This window comes from Macaca mulatta, chromosome X, assembly GCF_049350105.2.
Source record: "Macaca mulatta isolate MMU2019108-1 chromosome X, T2T-MMU8v2.0, whole genome shotgun sequence".
Lineage (NCBI taxonomy): Eukaryota > Metazoa > Chordata > Mammalia > Primates > Cercopithecidae > Macaca > Macaca mulatta.
The window spans coordinates 53220113-53234773 of record NC_133426.1 but is presented as its reverse complement, the minus strand read 5'-3'; the positions used below and the strand labels follow the sequence as shown (position 1 = coordinate 53234773).

The following is a 14661-nucleotide window of genomic DNA, read 5'->3' as shown; positions in this document are numbered from 1 at the left end:
TTTTTTATTATTATTTTGAAGGAAAAATGCATCATGAATTCATATTGATACTTTGAATTGAAATTGTAATTTTTAGTTTAACATCATTGATTTTATTTTTGAGTCTCCCAGTTGTTGTTGCTGAAAATCTCAGTTCCTAGCAACACTAACATAATAACACATTTACTTTATCCTACTATGTATATAATAGTTTGAAAAATCACAATAAAATATTATTAGTAAAAGGGCCGGGTGCAGTGGCTCACGCCTGTAATCCCAGCACTTTGGGAGGCCAAGGCGGGCGGATCACAAGGTCAGGAGATCGAGACCATCCTGGCTAATATGGTGAAACGCCATCTCTACTAAAAATACAAAAAATTAGCTGGGCGTGGTGGCGGGCGCCTGTAGTCCTAGCTACTCAGGAGGCTGAGGCAGGAGAATGGTGTGAACCTGGGAGGTGGAGGTTGCAGTGAGCTGAGATCATGCCGCTGCACTCCAACCTGGGCCACAGAACAAGACTCCATCTCAAAAAAACAAACAAAAAAGATTTTATTAGTAACAATTTGATTATTGAATGTAATTTTAAATAGTTTAAGATTTTCCGAGATTCTTTTTTTTATTAAGCTAAGGAAAGCCTCATTGGGCATGTATAGTCATGTTCCTATGTTTTAAAGTAATTTGAAAGGATTATCTGAGTGTTTAACCAGCTTAATATATAGTTAAGTTTCTTTGCTTTAGTTTGTTTTTCATTTTTAGGGGTTACTCTTTTTAGCATTTTGATTTTTTTTTCCAGCTTTAATTTCGAAATGTTTCAAACCTATGAAAAACTTGAAAGACTAGAACAGTGAACACTCATATGCCTTTCACCTTAGATTCACCAGTGAATATTTTACCACATTTGCTTTTTCTCTCATCTTTCCCCTCCTTCCCTTTTGCCTCCCATTACATGCAGTTGTTTTGTTTTTGCTGAACCTTTTGAAGGAAGTGTGGCCATGATACTTCAGCCCTAAATACTTCAGCATGCTAAGAGCAAGGAATTGTCCTACCTAACCATAATTTCATATTATACCTAAGAAAATGAATAATTAGGTTTCTTAATATTTAATCTTCAACCCATATTTGAATTTCCCTAGATGTTCTAAAAGTGTCTTTTGTAGTTTTTTTTTTTCTTTTTGGAACTAGTATCCAATCAAAATTTGTGAATTTCTTTTATTTATTATGTCTTTTCAGTTTCTTTTAATATGACCTTTTATTCATGGCATTGATCTTTTTTTTTAATTTATTTTTATTTTTATTTTTTTTTTGAGATGGAGTCTCGCTCTGTCGCCCAGGCTGGAGTGCAGTGGCATGATCGCGGCTCGCTGCATGCTCCGCCTCCCGGGTTCACGCCATTCTCCTGCCTCAGCCTCCCAAGTAGCTGGGACCAGGCGCCCGCCACCACGCCTGGCTAATTTTTTTGTATTTTTAGTAGCGACGGGGTTTCACAGTGTTAGCCAGGATGGTCTCGATCTCCAGACCTTGTGATCTGCCCGCCTCAGCCTCCCAAAGTGCTGGGATTACAGGCGTGAGCCACCACGCCCAGCCGGCATTGATCTTTTAAAGAGTCTATGAGAGTTTTTGTGGAAAATGTCCCACGTTATGAATATGTTCTTTTTTTTTTTTTTTTTTTTTTTACAATATTATTTAACCTGTTCTTCCAACCCTTGTATCCCCTGTAAATTGGAAATTTCATCCAGTCTGGAGGCTCAATGGATTCATGTTAAGTACTTTTTGGCAAGAACATTTCATTAGTGAACTTTATGTGGCATCCCTCCAGGAGGTACATCATGTCAGGATGTGCCCACTATTAGTGATACTGAGTTTGATCCCTCAGTTAAAGTGTCAGTTGCTAGGTTTTTCAACGCTAAATGTACACTTTTGCCTTTGTCATTAATTAGTAATCTTTAGAGTGATGCTTTGGCATTTTGTGAATATCTTGTTCCCCAAAAATTTTTTACCCAGTGGTTTTCACATTTTGATTAAATTTGTTTTAATAGTTATATATAACATCTTTATGTGTTTCTAAAACCAAAAGTATAAAACAAGGTACATGAAGAGAATTCTTGCTTCCATTCCTGTCCCTTTCACCTCTCTTTCTCGATAGATAACCCTTTAATTAGTTTTTGGATTATTCTTTTTGTTGTTGTTATATGTTTAAAATACAAATATATTTGTATTCCCTCTACCTTCACTTAAATAAGAGATAGCGTACACTATTGTGTAGCTTTCATATTTGACTTAAAAACCTATCCTGGGGCCGGGCACGGTGGCCCGTGCCGGTAATCCCAAGCACTTTGGGAGGCCGAGGCGGGCAGATCACGAGGTCAGGAGGTTGAGACCATCCTGGCTAACATGGTGAAACCCTGTCTCTACTAAAAATACAAAAAAAAATTAGCCAGGCGTGGTGGCGGGCACCTGTGGTCCCAGCTACTTGGGAGGAGTTAGCCAGGCATGGTGGTGTGTGTCCGTAGTCCCAGCTACTTGGGAGGATCACTTGAGCCTGGGAGGTAGAGCTTGCAATGACCAGAGATCATGCCATTGCACTCCAGCCTGGGTAATAGAGCGAGACTCTGTCTCCAAAAAAAAAAAAAGTGTATTCCTTTTCTCTGTCTTCACTTGTTCATCCTGTAGTCCTTAGCTTAAACATATTCCTGGAAGCCTACCTTAATTTTTATCACCCGATGAGGTAACCAACCAGAACGCCTCAATGCAGGTCACATATTTCTTATTCTATATACTAGTGGGATCCTTCCCTCTACTTATTATACTTATTTATACCTAAAATACCCTAGGCTCACTAAACATAATAGTACTAACATTCACCACTCAAGAACTATCAGTCTCCTGATCTCTGAGTTAGGTGTCTTTCTTGTGAGCTGATTCAACATTGCCTGCTTATCATTGTTTTCACATTCATCCTACAGTATTCTGGTTGTTTACTTATCTGCATTCCTCTGTTAGACCCCTGAGCTCTGTGAGCACAGAAACCAGGGCTCACAGGACAGGATGGCCCCAGTGCCTGGCACTTGGTAGGCAATCAGTAAATATTTATTGACTGAAAGTGGCAGAAAGGCACAAGCCCAGACATGCATTGCAATATCCATAAGAACTAAAACTAAACTCAAATGGAATTTGCTCAAATGTAGTGATCTAAGCAGAAAACGTGAATTGCCTTACTTATTGTGGAGCTGTAAGTGGAGTCCAGAGCAGCCAGCGTGGGAGCCTCCAGGTCACCCTGGGGTGGTACTGGCTCATGGCTTGGGCTGAGAGCCAGAGAGGGGCACCACCAACTGCTCCTCCTGAGAGACAAAGAGGTCGGCAGGGCCTGGGGGAAGGGCTAGAGATTAGAAAGCAGCCTCAGCCTATAATTTCCAGAGATGGTGGAAATGGTTACTATGGGTAGGATCTGATGGAAGGAACCAAGCTGGAGAAGAAGAACCTGCCCTCCATATAGGAGCAGGCACCCAGGCCACACTCGGTCATCTCTCGGTGGGGGCCTGGGCACAGGGGCCAGGCCCTTCTTGATGTTGCTGGGCCTGGGGCTTACAGGATGCCCAGGCTGAGGAAGAGATCAAGCAAGAGATGAACACACTGCAGCAGAAGCTGAATGAGCAGCAGAGTGTGCTTCAGCGTATTGCCGCCCCCAACATGAAGGCCATGGAAAAGCTGGAAAGTGTCCGAGACAAGTTCCAGGAGACCTCAGATGGTAAGATTTACCCTTCTACTTGGGCCTATGATAAGGACAAGAGGCTAAAGGTATGCCACGGGCCTGCTGTACATCACAGCAGTTCCTGTTCTGACATGCTTTCTTACTTAAAACTCCCAGGAGCCCTAAACAGTAGGGGTTATTACACCTGCTTTATAGAACAGAAAATTGCTGAGGTTCCCAGAGGGTAAATGACCTGTTCAAGGTCACGTAGCTGGTTGCTGGTAGAACACAGGGAGGAATCCATATTTGTGTGGCTGCAGGCCCCTGTTTCTTCCTCTGCATTGTATCCAGTGGCCAGTCCACTGGATACAGATCCTTCTGGGACCCTCCTCAGGCATTCCTCTCTCTCTTGGTGGGATGTCCCTGCTCTGGATTGTCATTTGCAGGTCCTTCTTGCCAGGGCACTGAGGGGTCACCTGTCTTTCTTTCTGGCAGAGTTTGAAGCAGCCCGAAAGCGAGCAAAGAAGGCCAAGCAGGCATTCGAACAGATCAAGAAGGAGCGCTTTGACCGCTTCAATGCTTGTTTTGAATCTGTGGCTACCAACATTGATGAGATCTATAAAGCCCTGTCCCGCAATAGCAGTGCCCAGGTAGGCTGGAGCCCCTTACCCAACCAGCTGCTACCATCCTCAGTTATCTTTCCCTCTAGGCTTCCTGTCCCTATCTCCATCCAGACTCAGATACAGATCCTGACCCATCTGCCTTTCCCTAGGCATTCCTGGGCCCTGAGAACCCTGAAGAGCCCTACTTGGATGGCATCAACTACAACTGTGTGGCTCCTGGGAAACGCTTCCGGCCTATGGACAACTTATCAGGCGGGGAGAAGACAGTGGCAGCTCTGGCCCTGCTCTTTGCCATCCACAGGTAAGGCTGATCCCCTAGGTCAGTTGACGAAGACTGAACTGAGGCCACCAGAGGCTCTGGGGCCCAAGGATACACAGAGATCTGCAAAGGTGAAGATAGTTTGGTGGAATCTGGATTGCATCCCTGTTTCACTATCTACTGCAGCGTATCTGGCTTTGGTTTTTCTGGACCTGTCTTCCCCATCCACCCTCATCCGCTCAGCATGCCCTCACCGGCCTCTGCATGTATTCAGTCCCACCTCCAGGCTTTTGCTCACAAGGTTGCTGGCTAATAATCCCTTTCCATGTAAATCTAGGTTGATCATCACCTTTCACCCCTTCACCCTTTCTCATTCTCCTCCCCTTCCTTTAGGAAGCCCTCCTTGATCACTGTGTCATACCCTGACCTTCCCCTCCTGAATGCCAGTACTTGAGTCTGACTCCTGCAGCTTATATTGCTTGATTGTACAGCATCAATTTCTTGAGTGCTGCTCTGTACCAGACCCTGCGGAGGGATTAGGTACACAGATGTATCAGACAGGGTCTCCGGCCTCGAGGAGCTCACAGTCTAGCAGAAGCCAGACGCATAAACAGACATGTGCTAAGTGTTGTAACCGGGTGAGCATGGGTGCGATGGATACACAGAGGAGGTACACTTAACCCAGTCTGTGGGGAGGGTGTGGGTAAGCCAGGGAAGACTTTTAAGGACAGGTGCCACTTGAGCAGGAGATGTAAAGGATGAGTAGAAGTTTGCCAGGGAGACCAGCAGGCATTCTAGGCTGAGAATGCAGCATGTGCAGAGGCAAGGAGGCATGACAGAGCATGCTGTGATGGCGTGTGTTTGGAATGGGGTGGACCTCTAGGTAGCTCGATCATTACGACTAAAACCTTGGACAGCTTTAGCTCCCCAGCCAGCCTGGAAGCTCCTGAGGGAACCATGTCTTCTTGTGATTCTGTAGGAACCTGAAACACAGGGCTGAGTGCAGAGGGGAGGGCTTTGTTGATGTGTTGGCTTGTAGGGGCTCAGGCAGCTTTGAGACCTGGGTTTTTTAGTCTCTGAAGAAGTGGAGTGGGAAGCTGGCCTGTTTGATGGGTCCTGGGGCTGTCCCACCCCGCCTTGCCACCCCCTCCCCACCTCAGTGTCAGCTCACCTACTGGTTCCCTCCCAGCTACAAGCCAGCCCCCTTCTTCGTCCTGGATGAGATCGATGCTGCCTTGGATAACACCAACATTGGCAAGGTGGGTGCAAAGAAAGTGGGGCCTGGGAGGGATGCCCCCAGGTCGGGGCTGGGTTTCAGGGAACAACTCCTGAGTGTGCCCTAGCCGTTCCTGCTGCCTGCTCTCTGTGCCTGGGAGGCTGGGCCCAGAGTCATCCATGCTGTCGTAGTCAGTAGTCTCCTTCTCTCAACCTCTCTTTTCCCCACCTTCCTCTCCCTACCCTGCCTCTTCTGCCTTCTGGTTGTGGCTGGAAAATACAGGGGACTGTTAAGGTTTGAGCCTTGCTAAGTGCCTGGCGGCCTTTCCCACAGGTGGCAAATTACATCAAGGAGCAGTCGACTTGCAACTTCCAGGCCATCGTCATCTCTCTCAAGGAGGAGTTCTACACCAAGGCCGAGAGCCTTATTGGAGTCTATCCTGAGGTAGGGTGGGCCTGGCTCAGGAGCCAGCCCTACTCCCTGCCTGATTTCCCAGGGCAGGAAAGGAAGGCTGCAGAGGAGGGGAAAGGAGGTGGGGGAGCATAGGGAATCAGGTCCTGAATGGCCAGTTGGGCTTGTTGGAGCCCTGCCTCTGGAGGCTTACCCAGCCCAGCCAGGCAGGGCCATTGCATTTGGGGACAGGTGGAAAGGTAGGCAGAGGCAGCCAGACTGGAGAAAGGAGGAGAGTACAGAAGTAGGCAGGGAGAGAAGGCACATGGGACTGAGCATATCCTCTCACACCCAGAGAGAACCATTGACTGGGTTTTGGGCAGGTATGTAGGGAGGAGGGTTTGAGGCCCCTGATCCTGGGGCACTAGACCCCTCTTAATTCTCTCCTTACAATTTTATTTTTCTTTTTCTCCCTCCTCCTTCAGCAAGGGGACTGTGTGATCAGCAAAGTCCTGACCTTCGACCTCACCAAGTACCCAGATGCCAACCCCAACCCCAATGAGCAGTAGCAGTAGTTCTGCCCTCCCACCCTGTCTGGATCCCTAAGCTGTCCCTCTCCCAATCTCTGGATATTTGACTCCCAACCTTCCCCCTACATCCTGGCCCTTTTTGGTGTAGTCATGGGATTTAGGCACTGCTAATCAAGCATGAAGAGGAACAGAGGTGATGTTAGGTCTGGAGCAAAAATTCCTGAACGACAGGGAGTATTCTGGCCTCTGGAAGGAGGTGCTGAGCTGAACAGGGCCATCTGTTCATCACACACACCCCCTTCCTCCCCCTCATCACCCATAATCGTGGGCCCCTTGGGCCTCTTGCCCACTGTGTGTGTGGGTATGTATGTGTGTATGTATGTATCCGCATGTGTGCATGTGAGTATGTTTGCAAAATAATAAAGGATATTGGAGACTTGTTTTAGAAGGAGCCTAGGCTGAATTTGATTCCAAGAGAGCTTAGGATGACAGCACCCCTGAGCTGGGCAAAGGTACTCAGGACCTCATAGGAGTCTTAGGCAGTTACCTGAAACTGCCTTCATTCACTCATTTGTGTATTCATTCATTTATGTATTCATCAGACACATACCAAACACCCTCTATTTGCCAGGCTCTGTGCTTATAATACAGAGTTGAATCAGACATGATCTCTACCCTCCTAGTAAGGAGATACAATGGGTTCATGAATGACTATGGTTAGCTGAATGTCATATGTACTTTGAATTTGAGAAGAGGGTGATCCCCTCTAGGCTTCCTGGAGGTCACATTTAAGCTAGACCTTGACAAATTGGTAGGATTTGGTCAGGCACTAGGAGCAGAGCATGAGTTCTGGGGACAGACAGTTATGGGTTCTGGTCCCACTTTTTAGTGCTTACTAGTTGTTTGACCTTGGGCAAGTCATTTGACCTTCTGTGCCTCAGTTTCCTCAACTGTAAAATGGGGCTAACAATATTACCTACCTCATAGGATTTAATGATGTCAAGCTCCTCACTGGAGGCCTTATCCCTTCGTGGAGCCCACTAGGTGCCGACCCCTCAGAATATAACCCTCATGCCTGGACCCCTGAGAGCTTCTGATCCCAGCTATTAGGGACAGAAGAAGCCTTCAAATCTGGAAGGTGCTGAATGCCCTGCTGACTGGGAAAGTTTCAGGGCACTGATGGGGTCTACCTGGTAAGTGGAGGGCCTGAGGAAACCTGTAGCTTCAATCATGTATGGTAACCGGGTGCCTGAGCCCCAATCTGGGTTGTGAGGAAATAGGGGAGAGGTAGCCTGGGCCACATCCCAGCCTAACATGTGTGAGGTTCATTTTAGGAACTAACCTCATTAGCTATAAGGATCATGCAGAGGCAGCAAAGCCGGGTGCGATGAGCTCAGCCTTTACTCATTCACGTACACCATCACACTTCACTTCTAATCTGTGTATTGCTTTTTTGCTTTTTAAAAGTTAAGTCCATTTTAATTACCCAAATAATGCATGAATTCATTCTCCTTTTGAGAAATTAGATTGTTAAAGATAGTCTCATTCAGCTATCAACCACTCCCCCTCTTGATCTTTTCCCTCTTAGTGGCTGTTGTTTGTTGTACTTCCATTGAGACTTTGTTTTAATGCTTGTACGTACATAATATGAACCCATTGGAAATATTGTGTGTTTAATACAAGTGGTATATTGAATTGTTTAGCAATTTGTTTTCTTTGCTTAACGATGTTTTTGAGATCTGTGCATGTTACTTAATGTAGCTCAATACATCTTCTGTAATTGCTGTATAGATTGCCATCATGTGATTACCACATTTTACTTACGCATTTCTCTTATTATGGACATTAAGACTGTTTTCAGGTTTTGCTATTACAATATACGCATCCCTATGCCTGTGTGAAAGTGTATGTGTGAAAGTTTACCTAGGGTTGATTCCTAGAAGTGGAATTGCAAAGTCATAGGATATTTATATATTGGTTTTTAATAATACTTCCAAATTGCCCTCCTGTACTATTTACTTAGTATTTTTCTTGAGGTTGATCTGAGGTCTAACATTGTTATCCTATATCATTTTCATCCCAAGTAGTGATATCTGTGAAATCACAGGTTTGATGTGTGCTAATTATGTATTTTTCTAATACATATTAAAAGACATAACTATCAAAACAAAATAAATTTGTCTGTTTTCAACCAAAGAAGTCACGTACCACTGGTGGTACTGTGTGCCATAATTTGGCAAATGATGGCCTTTATGGAAGAGCCACAATTCGGGGGTCAGACCTGGTTCAAATTCTAGCTGTAGAAACTTGGGCAAGTTACTTCCCCTCTGAGCCTAAGTTTCCACATCTGTAAAAGGAGATAATAAACACCTACCTTGCAGTAGTGAAGCAAAGAGAAAATTAAATATATATGAAGCAATTTGACTGGTATCTAGATCATTCACAGCCCTTTAAACGTCACTTTTGCTATTCTCCCCACTTTACAGATAAGGAAACTGAGGCCCAAAAAGATTTGAACCCAGGTCTTCCGAGTCATTCAAGTGCTTTCTCCACTGTACAGGTGGTTATCAACCTTGGCTGCACATCAGAATCGTTTGTAAAGCTTTTTCTTTTTCCTTTTTAAAAAGTAAAGCAATATATACACAGGTAAAAAATAAAATAGTACAGAAGGGCTTATAATGAGAAGCAGCAGTTCCCTGCTTGCACCCCCACATCCAAAGGATGTGGAACTCTTTAAAAATAAATGCTCTGGGCCGGGCGTGGTGGCTCAAGCCTGTAATCCCAGCACTTTGGGAGGCCGAGACGGGTGGATCACGAGGTCAGCAGATCGAGACCATCCTGGCTAACACGGTGAAACCCCGTCTCTACTAAAAAATACAAAAAACTAGCCGGGCGAGGTGGCGGGCGCCTGTAGTCCCAGCTACTTGGGAGGCTGAGCCAGGAGAATGGCGTGAACCCAGGAGGCGGAGCTTGCAGTGAGCTGAGATCTGGCCACTGCACTCCAGCCTGGGCGACAGAGCGAGACTCCACCTCAAAAAATAAATAAATAAATAAAAATAAATGCTCTGGTCCCGCCTCTGGACATCTGATTCAGTAGGCGTGGATAATAACCCAGATAACCCCTACCTCACAGGATAAAAAGTATTACATGAGCTGCCTTAGGCTAAGGCCCTGGCACACACGTGCTACAAAGGAGCTTTGGGGACTTAAGTCCTGAGGATCCAGGAGGTGAGGTGACTTGTCCGAGATTCCACTGGTTTAGTGGCAGGGCCTAGACTTCCACTTGGATCTATTTAGTGCTTGCCCCCTGCTCTCTCCTGTCGTGCCCCACCACCTCCTGGCATCACAGTGCAACCCTTGTCAGTGAAGGCTGTGCTCGCGGGAGGCCAGGCACCACAGTGTTTCCAAGAGCAGGCTGGATCCGAGTAGATTCTCTAGGGCTTGTTGGAGGAACTAGTTTGACTCCCTTATACTGTGGACGCAGTAGCCTTGCTATAGGGAGTTGAGTACTCCACAACAGTGTCTAAGTTTAATTGGGCACTTCCCTCTGGAAATCACAGTGTTGTGCACCAGGAACACAAAGATGAGTCAAATCTTGATCCTGCCTTTGAGGAGCTCACTGTCTAGTTGGGGAAACAATTTGTAAAACAGCCATTAACCATACAGTGTGATCAACACTGTGACAGGAGCACAGGAGAAACATCTAGCTTATGTGACGATTCAGAGAAGGCATCCTCTAGTCTAGGTGGTGACACCTGAACTGAGTCTTAGGGGCTGGTAGGAATTAGCCAGTTGAGGAAGTATAAAGAATTTCCAGATATCGGAAACAGTACGCATGAAGACATGAAGGCAAGAAACAGCAAAACAAATACTGAAGCATGAAGATTCCTGGGGTGGGGGAAAAGGTAGAGAGGAACCAGATTGGAAGAGGGTCGTAAATGCATGGCTACAGAATTCAGATTTGTCTTGTAGGACTGTGTGGTTCCCAAACTGGCTATATACCACAAACAGGTGGGGCATTCTGAGCCCCAACCTCTAAAAGTTCAGTAAGTCTGGGGTGAGGATTTGGAATCCTGAATGCTTATAAAGGTTACCACATGACTAGGGTACAGCCAGATTTGGAAAGCATAGCTTGAAGGCAGTGAGGGAGCCATGAAATGGTTTTTAATAGGGGGACTCCAGATCAGATGTGAACTTAACCTGTTTCTCTGGCTGGCTAGCCAAGCAGCATGGAAAACAGATTAGGTTAGATGTTCATGCTATATGTGCCCGTGCTGTAGTTTCCCTGTTAATAAGCTTCTTACACTACTATATTTGCTCATTTTGTCTCTGAATAAGCTTTAGGCACCACAAGGGTGGGCCTGGAGATATTTTGCTTACCAGTATAGCCCCTGCAAAAAGCACAGTGCCTGACACAAAACAGGCACCCAGTGAAGTTTTTGAATGAATGAATGCATGAGTGAATCCATTTGTGAGAGAGCGAATGGAGACAGGGCGATTAGTTAGGAACCTGGAAAAAGACCAGGAGGCCTGCACTAGGGCAAAGGCCAGTGGGAATAGATTGGAGGTGTTAAGGTGTGAACTATTAAGGGAAGATGATAAACTGAACTTAATGACTGATTATTGGATGTGGAGGGTGACTGAGAGGATAGAATGAGTACCCATGAATAGCCAGGATTCCTACCCTATCCCAGTCATCTCTTTCCTTATCCATCTCTGAAACAGAATCTCCTTACATCCTCCTCAGCAATTGGAATTCCTCAAGTTAGACAGACATTCTGTGTGCTGTGTGGTCTCTCACTGCCCTCCCCGCCCCCCCGCACCCCTCCACAAGCCATTGATTCATTCATCCAGTTCAATAAATCTTGGCTAAGCACCTCCAGTGTGCAGTAAGGCTCTTCCAAGCCAGGACTCTGACTCCCTCTTTCCTACCTCAAGAGATGTTTTTGAGGGCTTTCCCAGGTAAGAGTCACATCCCTTATACAATAACTTACAGTAAAATACCCAGAATGTCAGACCTGTAAGGGAAGACTGCCCAAACCCCTTCTGAGGTCCTCAGAGGGGAATTAACCTCCTAAGGTCCCACTGCTAGGAAGTGTCAGAGCCAGAAATGGAACCTAGGTTTCCTTTCTATGTCATCTCTAGAGTCTTGATCTCGATATACCCCATTGTAGATCAGGACAGGCAGAGGTGGTCAGGGAGAAGGTGGGACTTAGGTTGAACCTTGAAGGTCGATATATTGGACAGGTCAAACAAGATGCTTGCCAATTACACTGCCCCCTTGTGGAAACGCTTAGCAAACCTGCCATGCTTGCAGTCCCTTCTAAGGGGTTTCTTTAGCATAAGTTGCCATGCTCTGTACCATGTGACCTCACAATCCTGGCCACAGATAGCTAGATGTGGATAGTGTCTGATTCAAGGGCAACCAATCTCTATGTTGGCCAGCGGCCTATTAGCTGGACTGGCATAAGGACTCCACCTTACAGGGATGGCATGTATCAAATGGCAAACGCATGAAACAACCAGATCTTTCAGGGAGGCAGAATGTGAGATAGTCAGAAGTAGTGAACAGTTAATTAGAATTTAATGAGGCATTAGTGGTGGATGAGGGGTGGCCAGAAACTAAACAGCAAAAGCAAAGAGAAAGCTGCAGAAACCATAAGTAAGCAGAGGTCATGAGACATCTGTATAATGAGATCACGGGGCCACAGGGTGGCAGAAGCCATGAAACAGCAAGGCAACAATGGGCTAAAAGGACGCAGAAGCCATGAAGCAATAGGAGCCACGAGGAACAGAAACCATGAGACAAAACTGACTATGAGATCCACAAAGCAGCAGAAGGCTTGAAGAGATAAGATCATGAGACAGTAGAAGCAATGAGACTGCAAGAACCATAAGGTAGCCAGAACCATGTGGCAACATGACAATAGGAATGGAAGAGGCAGCAGGAGCTACAATGCAGAAAAGCCATGGATTAATAGGAACCGAAGCCCCGGGAGCCGTGAAGCTTCAGGACCCATGAGGCAGGAAAAGCCATGGGCTAGCATCGAGGGGGGCAGAAAGAAGTTAGTCAGTAGCAGTAGGAGGAGTATAAATACAGCCAGAAAGGAGTTGAGTCACCAATTTGGGAAGCACTAGAGAAGGGAGCAACAGATGCCTGCAGCTGAGGGGGTGACAAGATAAGCCAGGCTCTAGAGCTGCTTTGGATCATGAACCATTTTCAAGTTTCTGTTCTTCCATGAGGCTGCCTGTGTAGCTGTCGTCTTCCTTATTTCCCTGTGAATGCTTTAATAAATCCCCATCACTAACCTGAATGTGTCTTTGTTCCTTGGAATCTAAAAGAGGTTAACACTGTGGTGTGCAGTTTAGATGGGTGGAAAGCAGGGCAGGAAGTCTTCCTGGTGGGTTTGAAGCAAGACACAGAGGTGGGAATTCACTCATCCTTTCCTGCCTCACTGGCACGGGCACAGGCACCTTTCATTCACTTACTTGGCTTATTTTTATCATTCATTCATCCACTCATTTATTCATTCACTTATATATGCACTAGCTCACAACTTGACTCACTTATTCATTCATGCATTAATGTAAGCATTTACCAGTTCATTTGCTTTTTCTTGTATTCACTCATGCATCATTTTTCCATCCATTTGTTCAGCAGGATATGTCGAATTCCTGTCATGTGTCAGGCCCTGTGCTAGGTTCTGGGAATAAGATATACATGCCCTCCAGGAATTCTTGGATTAACTGGGAACTCAGATAAGTAAGCAGTTAAGTGCACTAAGTGTGGAAGATGATATAATGGAAGTCTAGGTGAGGCAAAGTGAGCATATAGGAAGTATTAGATGGTTCTCCCCGGAGTGGGAAAGCCTTTATAGAGGATGGGACACTTGAACTGAGTCTTGAAAGAGGAATTAGTGCTTACCACATGGAAAGGGAGTAAAAAACATTCCAAGCAGAGGAGCTGCCTAAGCACAGTTAAGAGTGTGAAAGTGCATGGATTTCAGGGGGGAACGGGGCATCACCCCATGCAGTAGGAGAAGTGGTGGAATCCAAGCAGTCAAGCTTAGCTTTGAGCAATGGGAAGCTGTAGAAGGGTTTGAAGCAAGGGAGTAACCGGGCCAGATTGGTATTTAGGAGGACCACTCTAGTAGCTGGAGTGAAAGAAGGTTGGGAGCATGAAACACTGACCTAAAGAATGTACTTCAGGCTGGGCGCGGTGGCTCACGCCTGTAATCCCAACACTTTGGAAGGCCACGGTGGGAGGATCACCTGAGGTCAGGAGTTTGAGACTAGTCTGGCCAACATACCGAAACCCCATCTCTACTAAAAATACAAAAATTAGGCCAGGCGCGGTGGCTCATGCCTGTAATCCCAGCACTTTCGGAGGCTGAGGCGGGCGGATCATCTAACGTCTGGAGTTCGAGACCAGCCTGGCCAACATGGTGAAACCCCATCTCTACTAAAAATACAAAAATTAGCGAGGCATGGTGGCAGGTGCCTGTAATCCCAGCTACTTGGGAGGCTGAGGCAGGAGAGTCGCTTGAACCCGAGAGGCAGAGCTTGCAGTGAGCCGAGATTGCGCCATTGCACTCCAGCCTGAGGGACAAGAGCGAGACTTCGTCTCAAAAAAAAAAAAAAAAAAAAAAAAAAATGCCGGGTGTGGTGGCATGTGCCTGTAATCCTAGCTACTCAGGAGGCTGAGGTGGGAGAATTGCTTGAACCCAGCACTCCAGCCTGGGCAACAGAGTAAGTCTAAAAAAAAAAAAAAAGGTACTTGCAAAAAGTACATTTGCCAGGTGCGGTGGGTCACCCCTATAATCCCAGCACTTTGGGAGGCCAGGGCGGGTGGATCACCTGAGGTCAGGAGTTCGAGACCAGCCTGGCCAACATGGTGAAACTCTGTCTCTACTAAAAATACAAAAATTAGCCAGGCGTGGTACCACATGCCTGTAATTCCAGCTACTAGGGAGGCT

At 46.1% G+C, this 14661-nt stretch overlaps 1 protein-coding gene across 12 annotated transcripts in view; it reads left to right on the top strand.

Annotated features, from left to right (window-relative positions):
• The window catches only part of SMC1A (structural maintenance of chromosomes 1A), a 62536-nt gene that overhangs the window by 36232 nt on the left and 11643 nt on the right, over positions 1-14661 (top strand). For 8 of the 12 annotated variants that reach the window (XR_013412943.1, XR_013412942.1, XR_013412941.1 and 5 more), the window contains exons 20-22: positions 3568-3724; positions 4163-4317; positions 4440-4591. Coding sequence is in view for 4 of the 12 variants with exons in the window: in XM_077989059.1 (XP_077845185.1) it covers positions 3568-3724; positions 4163-4317; positions 4440-4591 (464 nt within the window). In the remaining 8 variants the exon portion in view is untranslated. Of the gene's footprint in view, positions 1-3567; positions 3775-4127; positions 4318-4439; positions 4592-5738; positions 5809-6098; positions 6210-6640; positions 8862-14661 lie in introns of those variants that run through there. The other 4 variants (XM_077989061.1, XM_015127492.3, XM_077989060.1 and 1 more) reach the window with 2 other exon arrangements.